Source organism: Oryctolagus cuniculus, chromosome 7, assembly GCF_964237555.1.
Source record: "Oryctolagus cuniculus chromosome 7, mOryCun1.1, whole genome shotgun sequence".
Lineage (NCBI taxonomy): Eukaryota > Metazoa > Chordata > Mammalia > Lagomorpha > Leporidae > Oryctolagus > Oryctolagus cuniculus.
In genome coordinates, this window is record NC_091438.1 from 153,280,317 (window position 1) to 153,306,886 (window position 26,570).

At 55.1% G+C, this 26,570-nt stretch overlaps 2 protein-coding genes and 1 long non-coding RNA gene across 29 annotated transcripts in view; 2 read left to right on the top strand and 1 right to left on the bottom strand.

The window, feature by feature from the left end:
• The window catches only part of SPATA21 (spermatogenesis associated 21), a 49,499-nt gene extending 48,480 nt beyond the window's left edge, over nucleotides 1-1,019 (top strand). For all 15 annotated transcript variants that reach the window (XM_070079239.1, XM_070079238.1, XM_051836555.2 and 12 more), the window contains one exon: nucleotides 150-1,019. In XM_070079239.1, the coding sequence (XP_069935340.1) occupies nucleotides 150-207 (58 nt within the window). In that variant the 3' untranslated portion in view covers nucleotides 208-1,019. The remainder of the gene's footprint in view (nucleotides 1-149) is intronic.
• On the bottom strand, nucleotides 728-23,778 carry SZRD1 (SUZ RNA binding domain containing 1). 13 transcript variants are annotated; one of them, XM_051836569.2, is made up of 6 exons: nucleotides 23,659-23,736; nucleotides 19,370-19,442; nucleotides 6,801-6,850; nucleotides 5,654-5,778; nucleotides 4,842-5,096; nucleotides 728-3,776 (listed from the first exon to the last, which is right to left on the bottom strand). In XM_051836569.2, the coding sequence occupies exons 1-6, from the start codon at nucleotides 23,707-23,709 to the stop codon at nucleotides 3,674-3,676; spliced, it is 657 nt and encodes a 218-aa protein (XP_051692529.1). In that variant the 5' UTR covers nucleotides 23,710-23,736; the 3' UTR covers nucleotides 728-3,673. The 13 variants fall into 13 exon arrangements, with proteins under 13 accessions (XP_051692529.1, XP_051692528.1, XP_051692527.1 ...); XM_051836568.2 differs by lacking the exon at nucleotides 23,659-23,736 and adding an exon at nucleotides 23,147-23,582; XM_051836567.2 differs by lacking the exon at nucleotides 23,659-23,736 and adding an exon at nucleotides 22,802-23,031 and having other exon boundaries at nucleotides 4,842-5,093; nucleotides 19,370-19,489.
• Nucleotides 23,659-25,608, top strand: LOC138850723 (uncharacterized). Its single transcript, XR_011390874.1, has 2 exons — nucleotides 23,659-24,008; nucleotides 25,296-25,608. It is a non-coding gene; the product is annotated as an uncharacterized lncRNA (long non-coding RNA).
• The last annotated feature ends 962 nt before the right edge of the window (nucleotides 25,609-26,570 follow it).

Genomic DNA, 26,570 nt, shown 5'->3' on the forward strand with positions numbered 1-26,570 from the left:
CTCGGGGGAAAAGGGTCGCGGATTTGCAATCAGGCCCTGAGCCCCGCTGCCGGCCGCCTCCCGCCTCGGCGCACAGGGATGGCTCAAGTCCCGGGGCACCGAGGAGAGAGTCGAGCTCTCCCATCCTTCTGCCTCACCCCTCCTCACAGAGAATACAGCTCTGACAGCCGGAAGTGGCTCAGCTCCGTATCAGCTCAAACCCACTGACCCTCTTCTCTGAGCAGCGCAACTGTTCATGGCCTGCGGACGGACGGGGCTCCAGGCGGGGCTGCTGCCGTCTGCCTGTATGGCCTGGTAAGCCAATAAACACAAGAACCGCAGCCTCCGTGGCGAGGACCCTGGTCTCACTCCTTCCTTGGGTCTCCGAGAGCAGGGCTCCAGCTTGGCTCTGGCCTGAGAACCCCGAGGCGAGAGTCGCCTCAAGGCCCTGGCCTGTGCCCTGGGTGCTGGGCCTCCCACGCACTTTGCAAGCACAGAGCTGGGCGGCCCTTCCTCACCATCCTCTCCTGCTTTGGACTGGGGCCCCACGCTCGCAGGGAGTGGTGAGCGTTCAGGGAAGTACCTGGGAAAGACCGAGTCCCCGAAGGCAGCAGGCCCTCGGACGCGCAGGAGGGAGCCGCAAGACCCAGGGCTCGCCCCAGCCTGCACACCATCCGGAGCCTCCCAGGGGGCGGGCAGGGGTAGCTCCAGGTAGGAGGCCAGGGGCTGAAATGAAGACAAGGACCTGACAAGTTTAAAACATGTATTTAAAATACAATTTATAAAATGCTTAATCTGCCGACTCAGGAGCCCGCGGTGCGGGGTGGGGTGGGGGTAGGCAGCTGCCCGCATCACCAGCAGCAAAGACTGCGTGGGTGCGGCCCTCCCTCCCATTCCCTTCTGTTCAGACACCCAAGGGGCCCGTGCGCTCCCCTGGGATCACACGACCAGAAAACAGGACCCCGGAGGTTTCTTGAGTCTCTGCTTACCAGGGAAGCTGGGTGCAGCCCTGCCGGCCCCTCCCTGAGCAGAGCACCCCCAGATGGGGCAGAGCAGGGTATGGCTGGGCAGGGCAGGGCTGGGTGAGGCAGGTGGGCTCTGGAAGGGGCTGATGGTAGCAGATAGGGTGTTGCCTCCTGCCTGCAGGTGGGGAGCACCCTCATTGAGTGGGCTGAGAAGGGTTGGTCACCAGGCCCGGCCCCCCAGCTCCTTTGGTTATAGGCTGACATCAGAGTAGTGGCTCATGGGAAGCGGGTAGCTGGAAGGTCTGAGGCCTGGCTCATGGGGTCCGGGGGGAGCTGGGGTGGGGGAGGGACAGTACCAAGAAGGCAGATAAAGGGGCAGCAGCCTCAGGTTTCTGCCCCTCACCCCCCCAGGGATTTCCAAGCCAAAGCCTGCAACTTACTTTAAAAAAAAAAAAAAAAGGAAAAGGGAAAAAAGCACTTGAGGAAAGTCACGGACAACTCTACCAAAACAAAACAAAACCACGCAAGATCCAAACCGTTTTCCCATCTGCCCTCCCTCCTCCCCCCAACACAACACAGTTCCTTGTTTGCTTTCGTTAACATTTTGTCTGCCACCTCTCCTCCTGGGGAGCGGGTGTGACTGCTGGGGGTGGTGCCAGCACCCAGCGGGCAGAGCCCCATCTTTGGCCGGAGGGAGGTGGGAACACCAGTCCCCCAGTCCCTGCCACGTCCTCAACCTGAAGACACCTGCTGCCAGCCTTGCCGTGGCTCCCACGGGGGAGAGGGGCCAAGAACAGGTGTTCCCCAGGGCTGAGCAGTTGGCACTCCCGGCCTTCCCACATGGACTCCCCGCTGCACCCTTCTCTCACTCAAAGGGCAGCCTCACCTTGGGCCAAAACCCACTACCACTTGAGGGCTAGACACAAGACATTCGGACCGTGGACACTCGGTCAGGGCAGTGGGACTGTATAAAGATTAGCAGCCAACTTTCCTCTCGCCCACTCCTGGAGGTAGCCGCCCGTCTTCCTGACTGAAGCCTTGTTCCAGCTCCATTCACGGGTAAGCCCGAGCTACATACCTTCCTGTGCTAGGGACTGGCTGCTGACAACTGGCAGCTGGCCCTTCCTCCCGAGGGGAAGGTGTCGTGGGACGCGGCTCCGTGGGCCCAGCCTGGTATTCCTAGAGCCAGGTGAGCCCAAGGGGGGCGAAGCCCACCAATCCCAGCTTGCCACCTTGGCTACCAGGAACTGCCCAAAACTGCACCAACTGATCCAAAACCCATCTGTTGTTTGGGAGTTGGGAGGCTGGCAGGCTGGCTGAGGGATAAGGCGCAGTGCAACGCAAGCGACCAGGAGCCTGAGAGGGGTCAGGCTGCACGCACGGAGCTGTCCGGACAGCAGGCCTCCTAGCCTCTCCCACCTCAAGGAGCCGAAAAAAATGTTCCTAGGCTCCAGGGACAGAGAAATTGCCTTCACTCCAGGTCCTCGACATGGGAAGAAGGCGTGCGGGGCAGCCGAGGCCTCTGGAGAATTCGTCTGCTGCCAACTTCCGCAACACAACGCAAAGATTTCCTTTCCCTGCTGTTCCGAATCAGCTGCTCCCGGGTACCGGCTTCACGAGAGAGAACGCCACGAGCCCCTAGGGTTTGAGCCCTGCTTGGGTGGGAAGATCTACCTACCTCCTACCCACGCCAGGAGCCCCAGAGGCAAACTGTGGTCTGTGCTGACAGCAAAACACTCAACAAGGCCACATCCCTGGCTTCTACCAGGAGGTGTCTGCTCCCACACGCTCCCTGCTCTCGTCCAGGAGTAGCTGGCGGGAGCCCCCAGGGAGCACGGCCGAGTCCACTCGCGTCCCCTGCCTCTAGCGCACTAGAGGAGGGGCTCGCACCCTCCCCAGGGAGCACGGCCGGGTCCACTCGCGGCCCCTGCCTCTAGCGCTCTCCGAGCCTGTGGAGCTAGCCAGTCTCCAGGCAGGGCCTTGGCTGGGGAGGGAGGTAAAGGCATGGGGTGCTCGCCTGTCCTGAGGGCTGCAGAGCCCTGCCCCTTCTCTGGGTGGCAGTAGGAATACAGAAGCTAAGCTCACCAAAATCCTATTGGTTAATGTTTCCAGAGAATTTCCCAGAAACATTTTTAAGTAGACTACCAAACTACCCTTTCTCAATTAAAAATTCATTAAACCACTAAAACCCCTCCCATGCACTTTTCTTGCAAATCAGATATTTGTATTAAACAAACAAAAATAGGAAGAAAAAAAAAGAAAGGATATCTTCAAATGGAACTTACTTTTTAAGTGATGAAGACATGCACTTGGGGGTGGGTAAGCGGGAGTTCTCACTTGTGTTTTGAAATCCCAAATTAATGAGCATGATAAACTGTTATTGCTGGCACTGGCTTTACCCCAAGTGGCCAAGTGGCACTGTCTGACTCTCTGCTCTGAGTGCTTGGTGGGTCCCCCCGACCCTCCCCAGATCCCCACCCTCTTTCCCTTTCCATTGACTTGAGACAGCCCTTGTCGACGTGCCAATCACAGTGGGAAGGGGGGAAGGGGAGAGGTCACAGTGCATGGGGTTCAAGGTCACAGTGGGCGGAGCAAGGGGGATCACAGTGCAAGTAAGTCAGGTCGTTCCCTCTGCTCAAGTCCAGCTGTCTGCCACGGCAGTGCGACCCGTGGCGGACAACCCAGGAGGCGAAGACGGTGGCAGCGGCAGCATCCTTTCTCGCCTGCATTTATCTGCGCTGTTTGAAGCCTTGTGACCCATCAGGACCCAGAGGCTGCCTGATCACATTATTGGGCTGTCTGCTGTCTTCAGGCTGGGAGATCCTGGTCGGCCTGAAGGGAAGATCAGAGCAAGGCCTGAAGGAGGATACAAAAGGTCTCCCCAAATCGTAAACACCAACAGCGACTGTCAGCCGGCTCCTTCGGCAGGCAGACTCGGGGCTGCCCCAGCGGGGAGGTCCTCGCGGGCAGCCAGGGCTACAGCACTCTCCCCGGCATCACACACCTGCTGGCAGGGGGGTGTTCAGGGGCCCACTCTGTCCAAAGGCTGTGCCCGTTCGCAGCACACCCTCCCCAGAACCACAAGGCACCGACTCTCCAGGGCGTCAGGCCCAGGGAAGGAGCCTCAACCAGGGGCTCGGCAGGGGGGCCCAGCACCACCATCCCCGCCATCCCCGCCCTTCCGCTGCTCTCCACACCGCGTGCTGACACTTGACTCACACTCTAGGGGGCTAAAAGAAATGAACTTTTTCCCTCTGGAGAAAGACTTGGAGGAGAAGTAACACAACGGACCTCCCTTCAAAACAACAAAGGGACAGCGGGAAAGCACACAGGTTCGCTTAAGCCCCAGAGAACACCAAGCCAAAGAAAGAAGCCCCTCAAAGCTTGAGCTGATTTTACCAAATGCTGCTGGAGAGAAAGTGACACAATAACCCAACTTCTAGCACTGCAGAGAAAACACCGCCAAGATTAGGAAATTCAGTGTGCAGTAGGCGACAGGAGGCGACACTCAGGCACCCCGCCAGCACTTCCCACTGGGCTGGGCACCTGCGCCGTCTGCTCATGGACTCACTGGCCTGCCCAGTGCGAGAAGGCAGGCGGTAGTCACCAGCCCATCTTCCAGATTGGGCCACGAGGAGTGGGAAGCAGTTCTCAGTGACGCGGAGGTGAGTGGCACGCTGACGCCAAGTCCCTCTAAGCAATGCTGCTGCCTGGTGCCCGCGAGGCTGCCAGCTGCCACCTCCTCAAAGCACCCCGTGGCTTTCAGAGCAGCAGACTGTGAGGGGGTCCCTGGGGGGCGGGGGTTGGCAGCTCGTGCTGCGACAGACCCTGTCCCCGTCCTGCCTGCGGCTCACTACACACAGCTGCCCCCTCAGCGGGCCCGGCAGCTACACTCACCTGTCGAGGATGGGCTTCTCCTGCTCCTCCTCGGGGCTGGCACTGCCCAGGATCCGCTTCCGGGCCTCGGCGTACTCTGCCTCCCGCTGTGCGAGCGACTTGACCGGAAGGGCTGGCCTGCTGGTGGAGTTGGGGCTGCTGACCACACCGTTGCTGGTGGGCCTCTTGAGGATGCGGATCTGTGGAGGGGGCCCCGTGGGAAGGCTATCGTCTTGAATCACAATGGGCACTTTGGGAGGAGATTTGGATTTCCTGCTGATGAAGAGCAAACACAGCTTCACCACTCCTGCCCCTCCACGCCCCGCCACGCCCCGCACCCCCCTCAGGGCTTCCCTCTCCTGATGCAGTTCACTAGCCTCTGGCCTCTGACCAGGCCTCACAACTCCCATGCTCCACGGAGCGTTTCTGCACACAGCAGGCAACCTTGCCACAGCTCCGCGGTCCCCAGGGACTGCGCTCACCTAACCCGGCCAGAGGGGCTGGAACGCCACCTGCCGCGCTCTGGGACTCGCATCCCCGTGCTGGTCACAGTCACTTCAACCACTGCTTGGTTTGGTCCCTGCCAGCAACACGCTCCATGTCTAGACTGCAGGGCTGCAGCAGAAGCCCAGCTGGCCTCCACTCAGGTCAGCCCGGGTGTTCCCTCGCGCGTACTCGCGGCAGGCAGACACTGAGAGGAGCCCACGCCACGGAGCCTGCCCGGCATCAGGACAGGACTCAGCAGGCTGCCTCGGCCTTCCCTGAGCGCGCCCTGTGCCTCCCCGACAGCCACTCAGCTCTCCCAAGAGCTTGCGCAGAGGAGCCTCCCTCACCAGGCGCTCTGGCCTGCGGCACACGGCGGGGCTGGCGACAGACTGTCCTCGAAACAGCGCTTGGCAACGCTCACACCAGAAGCCTTGTCCAAGGCCGGTGGATGTGCACATCCAGGCGACGTGTCCTCAGGAGAGGTGGAGCCAAGGAAAAACCAAGAGGGGAAACAACACAGGCAAAGAAAGAAACAAAAAGCCGCAGGACATGAAAGGGGCCAGTGCGGAAAGACCAACTCACGACAACGCCAGGACCCTCCCCCAGCACTCCTGGCTCCTCTCCAGAACCAACCAGAACCACGGGGGGGGGGGGGGGGGAGGCCCCTCCCCCAGCACTCCTGGCTCCTCTCCAGAACCAACCAGAGCCACGCTGGTGGCGGGGGCAGGGGCCAGAGGAACTCAGCTGCTGCCAGGGCCAAGGGGAGCGAGTGCTGGGTGGGAAAGGAGCAGGACGGGAAGGGGACTGTAACCAGGCGTCAGTGTGGTTGCTGGGATGAGCAGACAGACAGGGAGCCAGAAATCTGACCAAAGAGGCGGGGAGCCGGGCGAGCTGGCCAGGCAGCGCCCCGAGCTCCCTGGAGACGACTGCAGCCCACCAAGCACACCCAGAGGCCCCTCCTCCTTCCGCCACTTGTTCCCACACAAAGCCGACAAGTTCTCCAGGCCCGGAGAGAGCTGAAGTGACTTTTGCCTGCTCTGGAAACCCACTTCCTCTGCTGTGCAGGGAGGGAACAAAGCTAGCCTTAAAGATTCTTCGAGAATTTCCTAGCCTCTTCTCTTCCAGGATCCTCACAAGGTACCAAGGGCCCAGAGAAAGCATCTGTCCAAATTCCGCTGGTAACACAGAAGCACTGGTGCCCAGAGCGGGAACAGCGTGCCTGAGCCTCAGAGCCGCTGGCCTAAAACCCAAGTCCTCCGTCCTGTGACCTCCCACGTGCCGTCAGACCGCGGGGCCAGGAAGGGGGGAGGCGGGCAGCACCCCAACCTCACTCCTGAAGCCTCAAGCTACCTCATCCTGGTCTCCAGCTCAGAGAGAAGGGGTCACTGCCCAGGGGCCTGACCTGCTACACCCTGGGCCAGCTGGAGGACACCCCTGACTGCTCAGCTCTCGAGCGGCAGAGAGCGTGAGCCTCAGACCAGACAGGAGCCTTACCTCTCCTTTTGTGTGATCTTCAGTTTTTTTTCCAACCGTCTGTCTATTTCCTAGAGGAAAAAAATGTATATAAAAAGTGGAAAAAAATCTCTCTTGAATAAAAACTTATGTCTTTATTTTCCGAGCTAAAGGCAATGTCTCTCTAGCCAGGGACACAACTGTGTCCTACGAGGTGACGGATGCGGACCAGACTCTGGGTTGGGACTGACTCCCTCTGCGGGTCCACCTCCCTTCAACCCCATGGCTGACCTCACTGCTCCGCTGGGGTCACCGCACAACCCCCGTCTGTTCTTCACAGAGCCACGCCAATTGGCTTTCTAAAGCGCAGTCTCACCACGTGCTTGCGCTGTGTGCAGCACCTGCCTGGATCGCCTGCTCCCGTTCCGCTGAACTTCTGAGACCCTCCCTGGCCACCCCTGAACCCAGCGTGCAGCTCCACCTGCTGCAGTGGCCCCTCTCTTCACAAACTCCCAGCTCGACGCCTCCAGCTCCTTGGTGACACATGTTTCAGGATTTCATTTCCTATTTTCTTCCGGTTTGGATCTGAACGCTCTGCGACCAGCACCCAGCACTAGGTTTAGAGCACAGCAGAGGCCGTGCGTCTCCACGCGGACCCCGGGGATCTGGAGCCGAGGCGGCACAACAGGACGCCCAGGTCCCGACAAACGCAATGCCACCACTTCAGAGAAGCAAAGCCAAGACGACGCTGAGGAGGATCAGAAGACGGGAACCCACCAGCACATTCGGGCCCCGACCTCCCCACCAGCAGCCAGAGCCCTGCGAGTCTGAGTCCTCAGGGCCCTGCACTAGGAATCCCACGCACAAGCGAGTGTCCCTACACTGGACAGGGAAGCGGGGAGAGGCTGTGAGAAGGCAAAGCACGAATGTCCAGGCTCCGTGCCCACCCCACGCTTTTTCTCAAAACGTCCCGTTTACTGAGGGCAAGACCATCTGGCTACTCGAGAAGGGAAAAGACGCACGCCAAATCCTGTGTCTGGAGAGGAGATGGCAGCACCGGGTTCCCCAGAGGCGACTCTGCCCCCGGGGGCACGAGGTGGTGGTGTCACTCCCGGGGAGGATGCTGTGGGCACCTGCTGCCGGACACGGTCTGGGAGGGACATCTGGGCCACACATCCCACAACGTCTGGACAGCCCAGCAACAAAGACTCAACCAGCCTCCCAGGTCAACAGTGTCAAGGCTGAGAAACCCTGATTTTCAAAGTAGTTGTAACACAAGAATCCCCGCTGTGCCGTTCCCCATGAGTGCCGTCCTGGGAGTCCTGGGAGCGGCCGCCTCCACGGCTGATGGGTGAGCTCCAGCTGCTCAGTTCCTCCCGATTCAGCTGAGCTACTGACTACAGAGGGAACTAAGATTTAGTCTTTCTAGGAAATTAATCAGTTTATCACTACGAAGTGATCTTCTTGGCCTTAAAAAGCACCATTTACTAGCAATAAAGCTAGGCCAGCCTTCAAGGTCAGTATTACCTGGAAGGTTTCCTCGCCCTTCTTGCCCCTACTTGTATCTCTTGCAAATATGAAGGCAGATTTAAATCCAGCCCAACGCGGACTGGTTCTGACTGGTGCCGAGCACAGGTGGGGAACCTGTTCTCTGCCAAGGGCTGTTTGAGTATTTAAAACATCATTCATGGGTCAAACAAAAATAGAAACTTAAAAATCAGCCTGCTACAGATTTACTGAATTTTGAGTCCTGCCTGCAGTTGTCTTCGCAGAGCCAGACCAAACAATTTTGTGGGCTTAAAAAAAAAAAAAAAAGGTTTTTTTTCTTTTTTTACAGGCAGAGTGGACAGTGAGAGAGAGAGACAGAGAGAAAGGTCTTCCTTTTACCGTTGGTTCACTCTCCAATGGCCCCCATGGCTGGCGCACCGTGCTGTTATGAAGCCAGGAGCCAGGTGCTTCCTCCTGGTCTCCCATGCAGGTGCAGGGCCCAAGGACTTGGGCCATCCTCCACTGCACTCCCGGGCCACAGCAGAGAGCTGGCCTGGAAGAGGGGCAACCGGGACAGAATCCGGCGCCCCGACCGGGACTAGAACCTGGGGTGCTAGCGCCGCAGGTGGAGGATTAGCCTAGTGAGCCGCCGCGGCACCAGCCGGATTTTTTTTTTTTTTTTTTTTTTTTAATTTGAAAGGCAGAGTTGGGGACAGGGGGATGTCTTCCATCCACTTCCATTCACTCCCCAAATGGCCACATTGGCCAGGGCTGAAGCTAGGAGCCCAGAGCTGCTTCTGGGTCTCCCACGTGGGTGCAGGGACCCAAGCATCTGGGTCATCTTCCGTTGCTTCCCCAGGCACATTAACAGAGAGCTGGATTGGAAGTGGAGCAGCCAGGTCTCAAACGGGCACCCATACAGGATGCTGACTGTGCAGGTGGAGGCTTGTCCTGCTGTGCCACCACGCCAGCCCCTTTCGTGGGCCTTACATAGCCCATGGGCTGGGCTGGACGTTCCCCACCCAGCTGACAGTGCATTTAAGCAAGCACAACAGACTATTCTGAGGGCACCATCAAGTCTCTGGAGGAAGGAGGAAGATAGTCAAACCAAAACCTCTCACTCCAGCGTGGAGCACACATATAGTGCCCAATGAATGTTAAGTGACAAATGGCGAAGGTTTCCTGTGAACTGACAAGTGCAAACTCAGAGAACTGATGCCCACTGCCCAGTGTGCACCAGAACTCCATTAATTCTGTAAACATCAGTGTTAACCGCCCACGTAAATGGTATCCCTCACATCAGTCTGAAAGGCCTATCAAAGAGTTCTACACTGTCCCACCTTGCTCCAATCTGAACGTGAGCTTGCCACTCACGCAAGGCTTACCATCTGTGGGGCTGAGATGCCCTGAACAGAGATTTGGGTGCCTGCACTGGCTAGCCAGGAAACACCGAGGGGGCTGCAAAGCCCCAACAGTATGTGCCTGGGTCAACGCTGCGGCGTAGTAGGCTGAGCCTCTGCCTGTGGTGCCAGCATCGCAGTTTGAGTCCCGGCTGCTCTCTGCTTTGGCCTGGGAAAGCAGGGAAGATGGCCCAAGTCCTTGGGCCCCTGCACCTGTGTGGGAGACCAGAAGAAGCTCCTGGCTCCTGGCTCCTGGCAGCTCCAGCCGTTGCGGCCATCTGGGGAATGAACCAGTGAAAGGAAGACTCTCTCTCTCTCTCTCTCTCTGCTTCTCTGTAACTCTGCCTTTCAAATAAATAAATCCTCAAACAACAACAACAAAACAAACAGTGTGTGCCTGCCTGAGAACAGCCACTGTGGAGCCCTGGTCGATGGGGCCAGGTCTGCTAACTTACAAGAAATGCAGTTCAAGCTTCTATGGGAAAGCTCTGAAATTTTAACTTCATTATGAATTCTCATGTTCACATCACTGTGAGGATCAACAAAGATGCGCAGAAGCAAACCAGCACTAATCACTGCAGGATCTGAGAGGTCTCAGGACTGCCCTCAGGACAACAGGCTGTTTCCTTCCTTCTCTAGGGTTTTAGGGACGATCGGGGGTCTGCCCAGCCCCAGCACACGGAGTCTGGCTGGAAAAAACCCTTTGTAAGAAGACATTATGGGGGGCCGGTGCTGTGGCACAGCGGGGTAACACCCTGGCCTGAAGAGCCAGCATCCCATATGGGTGCCGGTTTGAAACCCGGCTGTTCCACTTCCGATCCAGCTCTCTGCTATGGCCTGGGAAAGCAGTGGAGGATGGCCCAAGTCCTTGGGCCCCTGCACCTGTGTGGGAGATCCGGAGGAAGCTCCTGGCTCCTGGCTTCGGATCGGCGCAGCTCTGGCCGTTGCGGCCAACTGGGGAGTGAACCATCAGATGGAGGACCTCTCTCTCTCTCTCTCTCTGTCTCTCCTCTCTCTGTGTAACTCTGACTTTCAAATAAATAAATAAATCTTAAAAAAAAAAAAAAAGACATTATGGGCCACATCCGGCTAAATGTGTCTCTATCCCCGAACTAGCACGTGCAGCACACCTGGCACAGACACCCCAGGTTTTGGAGGAATGCCTTACTTCAAGGTACACCACTGGGAAAAGCCACTGGGTGACAGTGTCCTCTCCCGCACTCCACACTGCTCCCCGGCACTCCCGTAACGGAAACACCCATCCAACGGCATCACATCAGACAAGGTGGCTGTATCGGAACCGGGGGGGAGGGGGGGGTGTTCCTCAGATGACAGTGGGGACATAAACCCCAGCAGCTCTGGTGAAAAGCAGGTGCCGGATGGCCAGCTGGACACCAATGTGCTCACAGCCTCCACACAGGAGAGGGGCGCTCTGCCAGCAGCTGGAGGCACTGCACCCCACCCTGCAGCCTGCAGGCACAGGAGCTCCTCGCCCTCTGCTTGGACAAGGCCCTGCAATCAATCTGCTGGGGACAAAGTCTGGGGACTTCGTGTTCTCAGTCCAAATGCTCCTGCAGGGTATGTTACAAGGAGAACGTGTGTTTCCTCCAGAGACGCACCAGCCCCGTGGTACTGAACAGGCCTCAGTAGTGCGAGGAATCATGCGTTACAGTTCCCTGTCTATCAGGATGCACAGGACCTGCCCAAGGTCACGGCTCCCGAGTCAGACCTTGAGGAAGAGCCCGTAAGCTCCACGACTGCCCTGAATGGGCACGGTGGCAACTGGTTTGGTTTCCTACAGCGTCTCCTCCCTGAAAGGTTCTTCACTTTTTCCAAGAAGCACCAAGCAGACTCTAGAAGATGACAGTAGTGGGGTGGCCTCCTTTCACTGGATCCAAATTACAATCAAAAGATCAGCATCACAGGGCCAGCGTTGCCGCTCAGCGGGTTAAGCTGCTGCTTCCATTGTCATCATCCCGTATCGGAGCGACAGCTTGAGTCCTGGCTGCACCATTGCAATCCAACTGCCTGCTAATGTGCTTGGGAAAGCAGCAGTACTTGGGCCCCTTTAACCCACAGAGGAGACTGGGGTGGTGTTCCAGGCTCCTGGCTTCAGCCTTGACTAGCCCTGTTGTGGCCATTTTGGGAGTGAACCAATGGAGGGAAGATCTCTCTCTCTGCCTTTGTCACTCTTTCAATTAAAAAAAAAAAAAAAAAAGATAAATTTTTTTAAAAAATCTGTATTACTTGCTCTGGGGGCTACACCCCTACATACAGCTTGGCCACAGAGAACAAGACAAGCCAGGATAGAGTGGAGGTGGGAAGTCACAAAGAAGCATCATGGGGAGGGAGGCGGCTCTGGGCAGGGCTGGTCCTTTTGGGGCGGTGAGAGAGAGGCCATAGCGTGAGGTGAGCAGAGCCAGACACCAACACCCACCAGTTCCGCTGCCTGAGACGTGCACCTGACCAGCCGCTCACACCCTTGGCCTTGCAAGGCTGTGTGACCTCTGGCAGAGCTGGGGGCGGAAACATGGGGGTGTGATGGGGATAAGATCGCTCCAAGCAGCAGGGCGGGGAAGGGGCGCCGCCAGCAGCCTGCTCTGTGACACAGGAACAGGAGGCAGGATGGGGATGCCCCTTCGCAGTGAGGCAAATTACAAAGGCAAGCTCGCTCCTGTACCACGACACGGGAGAAACCAGCAGGCTCCTGCAGGCCCTGGTGTGCGGCACAGCAGGTGCGGCACCATGGCTGCTGCACTTCCTCAGTAGTGGATCCTCAAGAAACAGACTGCACGGGGTCCACTCCGGAGAGAGAACACCCCCGGGACAGAGCCAAAGACGCTGAACCCCCAGAGATGGGGCAGAGGATTCCAAATCCTCACCTGTTACTCTAGGGGGTGTCCCGCCCTTTCTGGTGCCTAACCTGCTGCTACCTGCTCCCCAGAGGCCTCCCTCACACACACCTCAGTTCCCAGCCAAAGGGGCAAGCTGTCCTGCCCCCCCACAGCTTCCTCCCTCTTACAAGCAGAACTCCGTAACTAAGACAACTCCTGAGAAGTCAGGTGATCTTGTGTTACATGGAGGGTGCAAAAGACACTCCTACTTCCAGGCTCTGGATTAGGAAACACACTCTTTCTACTGGCAAGGAGTTACTACTTTTCTCAAGTACTTTGCCTTTCCCTTTGTTAGTTTCCATTTCTTCTCTAATTAAAGGAAACACATTAAAGGAAATCATGACCCACGGAACCCTCTGGTCCTGTCCAGCATCCTGAACTGGGGAGCACAAGTCTCCAGTGAACACGAGGGCGTCTGGACAAGAGACGGGAATGCTGGGGTACAACAACTGGGTTTCCTGGGAACCATTTTAGGAAAACAGCGAAGACAGCTGCTGAGAAGGAGCAGGCAGGACGGCCTTCCAGCACATTCCGGCCCTGAGCTCCCGCCACGGCAGCCAGTGGCCATGCCAAGCCTAATTGCCTCAAGCCCTGGGCAGCACACTGGGACCTGTGTCCTCTGGCCACAGCACGGCGCCTTATGCCTCCCCTACCACCAATCTAGATAGAATTCTGGTTCTTCCCGTGAGGGCTCGATTCCACTTAGGAATGAAGCCAACGAATTCACAGGTAGGACCAATCCACAATAGCAAAATCCAGTTTGAAACTATCAAAATCTCTGTCCCTTACAGCACATCATTAGCCAGTGCCTGTCCAGATGTGCATCTAGAGAGCTCGCCGGCTGACAGCCACGTCTGGCAGAGTTTTCAGCCCTACCTTGTTTCTCTGTCCTTTCCTGACAGGGCTGCCCATCTCCAATGCGTAGTCCACCTCCACCTCATAGCCCAGAGGGAAGCTCCCAAATCCTGTCACCTCAGGTCCTCAGGTTCCACAAATTAACTCTGAGCAAACACAATCAGTCAAAAACAGGCAGGATGCAGACGTTGAGATAAGATCTATGGGACACAGCCAGGCATTAATTCATTAATTTGTCTTTTTAATGCAGGCTGTTTAGTTTGTTTTCAGGTTCCATTTCCCAGAAGACGGCCCTCCTTCCTCTGCGGCTCCCACACTGCGGGGAAACAGTCCACTCCAGTTAAGTGGGTCACTGCAGGCACAGGACAGTTCTGAAATCCCTGTCCAAGTCAAGGCGTCGTCATGGTGTTGAGTCCGCTCTCCTTCGCTGCACTATGACCAAAAATGCTGGAGACAAGTATTTACGAATAACCCACTGTGAGGCGGGAGATGTGCTAGGTGCTACCCAGGCAGACACAGTGACCACAGTGATGGGGGAGGGGAGAGGGGAGGGGGTAAGTCCTGGAAAGCTGCAGGGTCATAAAGGACACGCCGTTTAAGAAGAGAAAAGGTGGAGGGAAGACGCCAGGGAGAAAGACAATGAAAATACGAACAGAGTAAAAAGATCCTGGGGCCGGTGCTGTGGCGTAGCGGGTAAAGCCACTGCCTGTAGTGCCGGCGTCCCATGTGGGCGCTGGTTCAAGTCCTGGCTGCTCCCTTTCCAATTTGGCTTTCTGCTGTGGCCTGGGAAAGCAGTGGAAGATGATCCAAGTGTTTGGGCCCCCGCACCCACGTCGGAGAGCTGGAAGAAGCTCCTGGCTCCTGGCTTCGGATCGGCCCAGCTCCAGCCACTGTGGTCATTTGGGGAGTGAACCAGCAGATGGAAGACGTCTCTCTGACTCTCGCCCTCTGTCTCTAACTCTACCTCTCAAATAAGTAAATAAATAAATCTTAAAAACAACAACAACATAAGACATAAGACATCCACCTAATGCGACAATGCTAAAAAAATTGACTTAGACCAAATGACAAATATTAAAAAAAAAAAAAAAAGATCCTGCCTAGATAGAGGTTAAACTCTAGAAGGGTATCTTAATGAACTCATCTCTTGTCTAAATCCAATTCCGGAAAACCATCTGAGATTACTTGATCCACAGGAAAATTAGCTGTAATTCCTAGGACCAAGATACGAACTTGAGGAAACCAAGTGTGCCAGAAAACCACGGAGGATGGTGGGGGTGGTGGGGGTGGTGGGGGTGGTGGTGGGGGTGGGGGTGGGGGTGTGTTGCAGACCAAACCTGCGAGGCAAGATCACCTCTGGCTGCTCTGCCCCGGCTCACTCTCCCTGCAGCCCTCCCTCCTCTGCGCTGGCTCCACTGTGCTGTGGCTGTGGCAGCCACTATCCCGTGCGGGCACTTCCCACACAGCCAGGCTGAACTGAGATGCGCCTTGCCAAATGCAAAACACAGTGTAAAAAGAGGGTCAAATATCTCACAAATTTTATGAATTTTTTAATTCAAGAGGCAGAGAGAAAAAAACCAGACAGAGCTCCCATGTGCTGATTCACTCCATCCAGGTGCCCCCATGGGTAGCAGGGACCCAACCACCTGAGCCATCACCCACTGCTCCCAGAGTGCACATTACCGGGAGCAGAGCTGGGACTAAACCAGGCACTCCAGAACGGAAAGTGGGTGCGCCCAACTGCAGCCTAACCACAAGGCCAAAGGCCCACCTTCATTCACATATTTCAAACTTAACTATGTGCTGAAATTACACAAATTTGGATATATCAAATCAAGTTTAGGATATTAAAATTAATTTCACTGGTTCCTGTGTATTTTAAAATGTGTCTTCTAGAAAATACAAAATCGGGGCCACTGCTGTGGCTTAGTAGGCTAAGCCTCTGCCTGTTGACACTGGCATCCCACATGGATGCTGGTTTTGTCCCTGCTGCTCCACTTCCCATCCAGCTCTCTGCCTATGGCTTGGGAAAGCAGTAGAAGATGGCCCAAGTGCTTGGGCCCCTGAGCCCATGTGGGAGACCTGGAAGAAGCTCCTGACTCCTGGCTTCAGAACAGCCCAGCTCTGGCTGCTGCAGCCATTTGGGTAGCAAACTACTGGATGAAGACCATTCTATCTCTCCCTCACTCTGTAACTCTCTCTCAAATAAATAAAATCTAAAAAAAGTACAAAATCATTTATGTGGCTTGTGTTGTACCTTCTGTTGGAGAACACTGCTTCAGAGTCTAACTTTAGAATAAGATGTGTTCAGGGCTGGCAATGTGATGCGAGTTAAGACCACCACCTGTGATGCCAGCATCCCATATCAGAGTGCTGGTTCAAGTCCCAGCTGCTCTGCTAACTGTCTGCTAATGCGCCTGGGAAGGCAGTGAAAAAGATGGCCCAAGCACTTGGGCCCCTGCCCCCCACCCATGTGGGAGAACAGGATGGAGTTCCTGGCTTCAGTGTGCCATCTGAGGAGTGAACGGGGGGTTGGAAGATCTCTCCCTGTGTGCCACTCCACTCTCAAATTAATAAATCTTTAAAACAAAGAATAAGATGTGTTCCTGCTGTTTAATCTTGCAACAACTGAGTACTCCAAGGACCCAAGCTGCACACTATTTTTTTTTTCTTAATTTCTATTTCATCTACTTGAAAGAGGGGTAGAGAGAGAAGTCTTCCATCCACTGTTCACTACAAAAGCCAGGGCTGGGCCAGGGTGAAGCCAGGAGCCAAGAACTCCATCTGGATCTCCCACACGGGTGGCAGGGACCCAAGTACTTGAGTCAGTAGCCGATGCCTTCCCAGGGGTATTAGCAGGAGGCTGGATAGGAAGTGGAACAGGTAGGCCTGGCAGTGGAGCTTCTGGCAATGCGGAATGCACTCCAATATGGGATGCAGAGGAGTCCCAAGCAGCAGCTTAACCTGTGCCACAAAGCCTGTAGCAAGCAGACTCCCTGAGCACACAGCAGTAGCAAACCAGAGAGAGCTGATTTCCAACGCCCAGATCTTCAAGCTGTGAAGTACCCAAAAGGAACTAATTCTTCAGCAGAAACCAGTCCCAGAATGTAGATGAACCCCAGGCCTGAGAGCCTGGGAACTTTGTAAATCCCATCTTGAAACAATGTGTATCATTTTGCCTGGAGCTTCTTCAAAGGGTCTCCAAGTGAGAGGTAATCCACACATCTCTTTATCTTAACCCATTAAGTCCCAAGTTTTCGATTCTGCGAATTTTTTTTAAAATATTCATTTATCTGGTTTTTTGAAAGTCAGAGATACACAGAGAGAAGGGGAGACTGATTTCCTGTCTGCTGGTTCACTCCCCAAGTGGCTGCATGGCCAAGGCTGGGCCAAGCCAAGCCAGAAGCTTCTTCCGGGTCTCCTTCATGGGTGCAGGGGCCCAAGCACTTGGGCCATCATCTGCTGCCTTCCCAAGCGCATTAGCGGGGAGCTGGATCAGAAGTGGAACAGCCATGACTCGAACCAGTGCCCATAGGGGATGCCAGCTCTGCAGGCAGAGGCTTAACCTCACATGCCACTGTGCTGGCCCCGATTCTGTGCATATTTCAACAAAGCTGACACAGGTACAAAGTCACCGTAAGTGCTATATTTATTGCTCAATTTAAGTTTTCATAGGTGTCCTAGGTATAAGACAATGAGACTTAACGGGTTAACATAAAGGGCCAGGCAGGGGCATGGTGAGGAGCCCTGCCCTAGAAATCAAACAGGGTGAAGTCTCATGGGGCACCCACCATCTCCAGGCCTTTTATTGCTTCTTCCTTCCGGTTTTCACACAACACTAAATGATGCCACTTTAGAAGGAAGAGCAGGTTAGTCCCCAGGAGCAGAAAGAGACCTCCACCCATCTCAGGAGAGCGGGTGGGGACGACGTCCTTGCAAGCACGGCAGTGGCGCCCTGCTGCGGACCTGCCTCTGAAGGAGGCTTTACACAGTGCTCCACTGACTCTCACCACCAGGCAAGCAAGTTCTATCCATCCCACTTCCCCCACGAGGAGAAAGACACAGAGAGGAGGCTGTGACTCTCCCCAGTCAGACCCCCTACTCAAACCCACCCTGCACACCGCTCTCACCACCGCCACCCACGGGAAAAGCGGGATGTTTACTCTCTTACCTCGGATAAGACAGCAAGGCTCCACTCCCAACAGAAACACCAGACAACGGGACAGATTCACCGTCACCGGCCCCCGCCACCAGATTTTATTCTGCCACTCAAGGGCACTCTCACCAAAGGCCAGTTAGAAAGGGCAGCACTCCGCAGAGCCTCCAGGCCAGCTGGCTAAAGCCAGCGGAAAGGAACACAGGAGATAAAGCAGGGGTGGCAGGGGACGGCAGCCAAGCCCCGGAAAGACACTCAAACTCAGTATCTAAGAGCTCCTTCTCCCACCCGGCCACAGGTCAGCTGCCAATCCGATGACAGCTTCAGCAAGCACCTCACTCGCACGTGCGGCACGTAGCTTTACAGCAAAGGGCGGTATTAGCCATTTGGCTCTTGAGCACCAAGTTCAAGCTTCTGAGTCAGCTCACGGAGGCTAGGGAAGCCCAGGCCCACACCAGGTGAAAACAGATACAACACGTCAAAGGAAGGAGCAGCTACCCATCCTGCAGTACTCAGCTAGTTAACTACCCAGGGAGCAGCAAGTGCGAACCGTCCCAACAGAACCGTTCCTGAGAGTGGGGGCGGGACGGGGTCCACTCCACGCTGCACTCCGGGAGGAGAATAACTAGCACCTTCAGGAGTCTCCAATAACCAAGGTCAAAAGGCACCGCAGGAGCGCTCTACCCCTATCTCAGAGCCTTTCCAAAGGGGGCTGGAGGACTTGGGCCCACAGGCCGACAGGCTGCCTCACGGCGAGCTGGACCACTGGGCAGCAGATGGAACTGGCGGCCGCAGCCAAGGTCAGGGCCCGAGGGCCGAGGATCTGGTTCCCAAGGTCGATGACAGCACTGACCTCTCCAGCTTCCAGCATCAACTGCCCTTTCACACAACCTCACGTAGCCACCCCGCCCCCCACGAATGCAACTGTCACTGTACATGTTTATTATTCCTTCCAGAAAGGAATGACTGTTATTTCCTGCGTTCCTTTTACAAGGGAAAGCCGCACTGCTAGGGACATGTTGAGGTATCTTAGCCTCAGCGGACAAGAGTCTTCACCTACGTACAGACTGCTGTTAGATGTGTTCCGCATTCCAGGGTGACCGTCTCTAACCTTAAGCCCACCACCATCGTGCTGCAGACTGGATGTTCAGGAGAGGCTGCCAGCAGAGGCTAACAGGCAGAAGCCCCTTGGAAGAGAGACCTCTGGGGTGCATTGGCCACAGGCTTACATAGCTAAATTCAACCTTCTCCTAGGAAACCAGTAAGTCAGTAGTTGTTCTCAAAGAAACAAATTTCTACTCCTGTGGGGAAAGCGTGCAGGAAAGAGCCCCTACCCCCGTGGAGGCCAGCTTCCAGATATAGCCAGAAACTGGTGCTGGCTGCACGGGCCCACATGGCAGAGGTGGAAACTGGACGGAAGGACTGGCCACGAGACCGTCTCTGCGTCATCAGATGGACACAGGAGCCTTTCCCGTACAGGATTTCACCGAAAGCTTTAGAAAGACGGACTCATTCTCTTCTGTCACAGAAGACAAAACAAGAAACTCTGACTGCCTGAGTTTCCAGCTCATGGCAACCATGGCAGCTCTCTGGGACACCAGAGCATGCTGGGAACAGGCCCGCACGCAGCCTGGGCGCAGAGCTGAGAAGTCACTACTGAAAAGCTCATTATCCCCGCTCTTTGAAATCACAGTAAAACAGATCCTTGTCCCAGGGACACAGTGCTCAGCAGGACCGTGCACAAGCTGGCCGAAGGCCGCAGAGAGAGCAGCAGTCCCCAGGGATGGACGAGCCGGGGCCCCTTCCGGCGTGGAGTACCTGTGCTTTCCGCGATTCCACACCACTCCAGCCGAGGGCACAAATTCCACAAGGACAGCGGCCACAGGATGCACTGCAGACCCCAAAGGGAGGTGGCAGTCAGCTTTGGGGAGGAAGGCTCTTCTCAAAAGAAACAAAGTAAATCAGAGTTCTCATTTCCTTATTTAAAATCTACCTCTGTCACTCCTTTGCTAAAAGAATAAACAAGCCAACCCCAGATAAACAAAAAAAAGAGCATTCAAAGCTGGGCTCCGCTTTCAGGACAAAGTTCAAGCTTCGAAGACCAAGCGCAAGGAGGCCCTTCCCAGCGTGGCCCCTGCATGCCCTCCACTCAGCCCTGCCAACCCCTCCTCTGAGCAGGAGGCAATCCTTGTAGCATCACACCTCTCTCTGCACCTGCATGCCCCGCGCTCTAGCACCCACCCTCTCGGACTTGTTTGGATCAGCCAGTCCTTGAAATCTTAACTTGGGCAACCTCTCAACACCTTCTCTGATCCCAGCCGTGTTTGCCTCTTCTCCACAGTGTTGCCCCACCAGTCTGACTCCTTCACTGGCCTGGGCCTCAATGCCTAGCACACAATTGGTGCCCAAAGTTCACTAACACCTTCCTAGGGCCTTACACACCACCCAGCATCACAGGGTTGTGTTTGGAAGATTGGCTCATGTGAGTAGAAAGTAAATACAAAACTGAATTCTTGGGGCAGGCGCTATGGTGCAGAGGGTTAACGCCCTGGCCTGAAGCACCAGCATCCAATATGGATGGCGGTTCGAGTCCCAGCTGCTGCTCTTCTGATACAGCTCTTTACATGTGGGAGACACGGAAGAGGCTCCTGGCTCCAGATCGGCACAGCTCCGGCCATTGCAGCCAATTGGAGAGTGAACCATCGGATGGAAGACCTCTCTCTCTCTCTCTCTCTGCCTCTCCTCTCTCTGTGTAACTCTTTCAAATAAATAAATAAATCTTAAAAAAAAAAAAAAAACTGAATTCTTGGGGCCAGGGTTATGGTGCTGCCATCCCTTACGGGCACTGGTTCTAGTCCTGGCTGCTCCACTTCTGATCTAGCTCCCTACTATTGCCCGGGAAAGCAGTGGAGGATGGCCCAAGTGTTTGGGCCCGTGTACCCACGTGGGAGACCCGGAAGAAGTTCCTGGCCCCTGGCTTTTGATTGGCCAGCTCGGCCATTGCGGCCATTTGGGGAGTGAACCAGTGGACAAGAAGACCCCTCTCTCTGCCTCTTCTTCTCCGTATCTATAACTCTCAAATAAATAGATCTTTAAAAAAAAAAAAAAAGAAAGAAAGAAAGAAAGAAAAACTGAATTCTTGGGGCCAGTGCTTGGTGTAGTAGGTTAAGCCTCCACCTGCAGTATCCCATACAGGTGCCAGTTTGAGTCTTGGCTACTCCACTTTTGATCCAGTGCCCTGCTAATGCACCTGGGAAAAGCAGTGGAAGAAGGCCCAAGTGCTTGGGCCCCTGTCCTCAGTGGGAGACCAGGAAGAAGCTCTTCACTCTGGCTCTGGCCTGGCTCAGCCCAGGCCATTATGGCCATTTAGGGAGCGAAACAGAAGATGGAAGATATCTCTCCCTCCACCCCCCCCCCTTTGGATCTCTGCCTTTCAAATAAATACAATCTTAAAACAAAACAAAACACTGAATTCTTAGTCCAGAAGACCAACCATCAAGGACGCACTTTCTCCCCATCAGCTATGTGACTTGATCTTGAGAAAAAGAACAAAGCGACACTTTTGAGAGGCAGTGGAGTCAGGGCTGGCCCAGGCTTTGCAAACAGTCATCAGCCCAGGTCCACACGTGCGTCACCTGCCTCTCCAGCAGGGCAAGCGCATCACCAGTGGCCGGCCTGGGCCGCCTTTCATCGGAGGACAACTGGTGAACACACACCAGCTCTACACTAGCCAACACTGATCAGACTGGAGCTGACACTTTCTGGAGCAAAAAGATGTCTCCAAACACAAAAGGCTCCATCTGTCCCTTGAGATTTGCTTACGATAAAGGACACAACTTAAGGCTAAGCCAACATTAGCACAATTCTTTATTTTTCTCTCTCCCAAAGGCAGGATATTTTAAAAGAACTATCTCCTTGGTGAAATGCAAATCACCGTTCCTGAACTGTCCCTTGACTGTGGATGTTAACCCCTTGGGAGCAAACAGGAAAAAGAATAATTTTATAGTTGATTGTTTACTGTACTAGCTAATGCCAAAACCAGCCTATTTAGATTATTTGAAGTATCTTTCAAAGTCAGTTTTTTCCTGAATAACATGACTCAACACCGGGCATTCTGACGAAACACAGGAAACAAGGACCTCAGATGCAGGGACACAGACGAGATTCCGGCATAACGGAAGCCTGCTGGGAGAGCTGGAGGGGAGGGATCACTTTTTGAATCAAGCAACCCCCATCAGCCAATCTTTTCTCCACGAGATTTGGCTTGGAGGTGGAAGTGGGCGACCCTTGAGTTGCCCGCATTTGAGAGACCATAAAACTGGCTGACACGTGGAGTCACTTCCTCCCTTCCCCTCTGGGCCCCTCCTCCAAAAGTGTGCATATCTGCAAGATTCTTTGTGAAATTTGAAAGGAAATCAAATCTAAGGCTTCAAATATGAGCCCAAAGCAAGTGTATTAACAACGAAAGCTAATGCCCAATTCCGAAGTCTGCCCCCAGGTTTCCAGGTAGGGAGTCAGCTTCCCACGGACTCTCAGTGTGACCCTCCGCAAGACGGCTCCCATCTATAAAGGGAGGGCAGTGCCTCAACAAGTTGTTCCCAGGATTCAATTAAATACGACACATAAGGGAACCTGAATCAGGCAGTGCCACTCCGTTCTCCGCCCCAGCACGTCCCTAGGACGGCAGCGGCATACTGGACCAACACCAGAAAGACCCCGGCTGCATCTGGCTGCATCTGGCTGCACGGGCGCCGGCGTGGCTGATCTCTGCGCAGCCTTCCCATTCTAACACGAAAGCGAACCCGCGCCTGCGTCGCGCCTCCGTCCTGTTCCTTTCATTTCTCTCTCTCTTTGGCACGAGACTCTCCTGTTCCTCTGAAACCAGTAAGGAAAACCAAGAAAGGGCGAAGATACCCAAGAAACCTATGTGGGTCACAAACCGTGGGCCACGCTTTTTCGGCAGGGGCGGCCCGCGGGGCGTCGGGGTGACTTAGCCTCCCTGGCACAGGGCCCAGCACCCCGCGGCCCCGGCGCTGTCTGGACGCACACGACACCTGCCCCTCCCGCGGAAAGCTCTAACTTCGCCCCAAGCCACAAGTCCAGGAGCCGGTCCTCCCCTGCGCGAAGTGGAAAAACATAAACGACCGTGACAGAAACGCTGAACCAGCGGAAAAAACCTTGAAGCCAAGTTTCGACATTCCGGCGGACAGGCGGGCAGGCGCCCACCGCCGCCCGGGCACCCACACGGACCTCCACGGTGGGCGTCCCCGAGGCAGCACCGCAGCCACCAGCGCGAGCGCACGCAGAGGTCTCGCGCCCACTCTCCCGGCGTCAGCCTCGGACCAGACCCGACACCAGCCCAACAGCACTGCATCCACCTTCCCTGCCGCTCCCGGAGGCGAACAGGAACTCCAAAATAGGTCGAACGGCCGCCTTCCCCCTCCCCTCCCGGGAAGGCGGCCCCTTCCCACCTCGCACCCCTCCCCCACCCCGGCCGGGGGTCCCCGGGACAGGGGCTGCCCGCAGGGCCCCCGGGGATCCGCCGTGCGCGGACTCCGAGCAAAAGCGAAAGAGAAAAAGCCCAGACTCGCCCACCGTGGCGGGGGATTTCAGCAGTGTGGCGCGGATCCGAGAGGACCCGGTTTCCCGCCCCCAGCCCCCGGCTGCGCCCCCGGCCGCCTCCAGGTCTGGCCAGGCCGCCCACCCCAACATGGGAGCCCCTCCTCGTCAGAGCACATGAACTTTAAAATGGTGCCCCGGCCGCGGGGGGGCCCGACGGGAAAGCACGGGCCCCCGGGGCCCAGGGCGGGCGAGCGGGCGCGGGGGCCACGAAAGCAGGCCCCGGTGCCGGGTGGGGCTCCCCGGGTGACGCGCACGCTGGGGGCTGGGGCGGAGGCAGGCGCACCGGGCAAAGGTGAGGGAGGAATTGGAACGCGGCCCCTTTAAGAGGCCTTCGCGGCGCTCAGGAACCGGGGGCCTCTCCTCCACCCCCGGCCCGGCGCAGGGGGCCCTTCCTGGGGGAGAATCATCCCCAGACCCACTCCCCGGAGGCTTCCCTCACGCCAGGTCCCGCCCGGCCCTGCCCCGGGGCGGCGGCTCCTCCTTACCCCGCTGTCTGCCGCCTCCTCCCAGCTCTCAGCGACCTCCTCATCTTCCATCTTACTCGCCGCTTTCCCTCCTCCCCCACCCCTCCCCGCGCCTGCGCCCTGAAGCGCGCCGCCGTCGCGGGCGCGGGCACGCAAGGCTTTCCTCAATGGACCCCGCCCCCTGCCTTACCCGGAAGCGGCCCCGGGCACTGGCCCACGAGTACCGGGGCTGCCATCTTGGAAGAGGGCGGGGAAGCTCGGAAGCTGCCATCTTTCTTAAGGGTAATGCGTTCTCGCTTTTACGGAGTTGGGAGTCCCAGGCGCCGTCTGTAGTCCGGAAAGTGAATTCTTTGGAACCATCTTTGCTACGGGCAGGCAATTACTGACAATTCTTGTTTTTTAAAATGAGTCGTTGTTTTCCCAAACTGCAGATGGTCGTTTCTTCAGAACTCTGAAAACATTTTTATACCTCAGCAAATGATGGAAAATACCTGTTGATGCATAAAACCGCTCACCATTTCTGTCTGATGGGGTGAAAATGGTCGCAGGATTTCCTGCTTGTAAAGCGATAGTTGAATCATTTATTATCGTTACTTTGTATCACTCGCTGCAATGTAAAACTGCTACCGTTAGTTGACATTATTGCACCTGAACTGGGACAACCAATGGGAGTCCCAGCTGCTACAGTTCTCCTGGATCTCAGCAGTTTCTATGAAATTATGCATGTGGTGTAGCGCTGTGATGTAGCAGGTGAAGCTGCCACTTGTAGTGCTGGCATCCCATACAAACGCTGGTTCAAGTCCCGGCTGCTCCACTTCCAGCTCTCTGCTAATGTGCCTGGGAAAGCAGTGGAAGACGGCCCAAGTCCTTGGGCCCCTGCACCCAAATGGGAGACCCGGAATAAGCTCCTGGCTCCTGGCTTTGGCCTGGCCCCATCCCGGCTGTTGGAGCCCTTTGGAGAGTGAATCAGCGGATGGACAATCTCTGTAAAACCATTAAAGTTAAAGACTGTCAAAGGTCAACTTCAGGTGCTTCCAATTTCAACAAGTTGCCTCATCTTACGCAAGTTTCTAAAGATTTCTGTATCTCAGTTGCCCTAAGAGTTAAAGACAGAGATGGTATTTGTAGCTATTTCAAAGGTACACTGTAAGGATTAAATGAATTACTCTGCCGAATAGCCTAGAATCCGTCTGACCCCTGGTAAAAGTTCTAAAGGGTTAGCTGTTATCATCATGGGGGTTTTCTTGCCTGCACGAGGACTATTTATAAACATATTTCACCTCTCTAGTCATTCTTTCTTTCCCAAAACACCAAAGCAAAAGGGGGAAAAAGCAAACACTCACACTGACACGGTCCTGTAGTCCTCTCGGTATAAAAAACACATCATTCACTAGTGTTACATGTTAGATGCGATAATCAGTTTATCCAACATGGAGTGTGTCTTGCTCATGTTTCTAGCATACCGTTAATCTTTCTGAAGTGACCACTTCCTGCTGTGACAATTTGCAATTTGTATGGCTAATGATTATTATGAATTCCAAGCATGTGTCCAATGTGACTGGTCTTTATTTAGAAGTTAAAGTGGCAAGTTGGCTAGTCTTCTGCTCTCTTGACTTCCTGTTTCTGAAATACAGTGTTTGTCCACTTTTCTTACCTAGATGTTTGTGGAGGAAACCACTCCCTGTATGCTGAAGATCCCCAGAGTTGATTCCCAGCCCTGGACCAGCCTGGCGTGTCCAGTTCACATGGCTAGGCTTTCACTGGCATCTCCACGTGGACATCCCATGAGCAGCTCAATTCTGTTAACTACTAATTCTGTTAACTGCTTCACCATCTTCAAGGAGAAAAGATTTTGTTTTAGTCGCTCTCTGAGACTCTATGCATTTATTCTCCTATGAACCCATTCATTGAAGTGAATTATTCTGACTGAGTCTTGCTGGGTGAAATTGTTGGATATCAACCTAAACCTTATTTCTGAGGTCTGAGTCGTTTTTTTCCAAATATAAGACGCCTGGTAGTTCAGGCTGTGTAGTTACACCTGCTACCAGCAGAGGGAGATCGTTTCTTTCAATTTTGAAGGAGCCTCAACAAAGGCGTTGTTAGTTGAGCGTTTCTTGGACAGAATTTTCAAAGACCAGAACATCAGCGATCTTGGAAGGCATTTGAGGCTGCTTCAGAGGGAATAACTTTTCTTTCACCAAGTGGGCAATCAGGAGACCAGCCCTGATTAATGAGACAGCATCTGTCACGGAGCCAGTTCCTCTCTGTTTCCCCTTCTATAAAGTGCGGGATAGGACGAGTGAGCACCAAAATTTAGGATGTAGTGGCAGTTTCTCTCTCCAAGGGAAGAGCCATCCACAGGTGTTGGCAAGGACCGTAAAGCAGGAGCCTCTGCGTCCTGTGAGCTGTGGTACAGGCCCTGTACTCATTTGGTTCATGTGTTAGGAGCTCACAGGGGAGGGGCCTGCATCATGGCACAGCCTGGTTCGCTGTCAGCATCCTGTGGCACCTTGGGCATCCTGTACTAGAACACCAGTTCTAGCCCAGGCTGCTTGGTTCTGACCCTGTTCCCTGCTTATGGGCTTGGGAAGCGGTGGATGATGGCTCCGGTACTTGGGCCCCTGCCACGCCCATGGAAACCAAAGTGGAGTTCCTGGCTCCTGCCTTCATCCTGGCCCAGAGCTGGCTGTTGCTGCCATTCAGGGAATGAACCAGCTGATGGAACATCTTTGTCTCTCCCTCTATCTCGGTCACTGTGCATTTCAAATAAATAAAGCAAATCTTTTTTTCTAAGATTTATTTATTTTATTTGAAAGTCAGAGTTACACAGAGAGAGGAGAGGCAGAGAGAGAGAGAGGTCTTCCATTTAATGGTTCACTCCCCAATTGGCCACAGTGGCTGGAGCTGTGCTGATCTGAAGCCAGGAGCCAGGA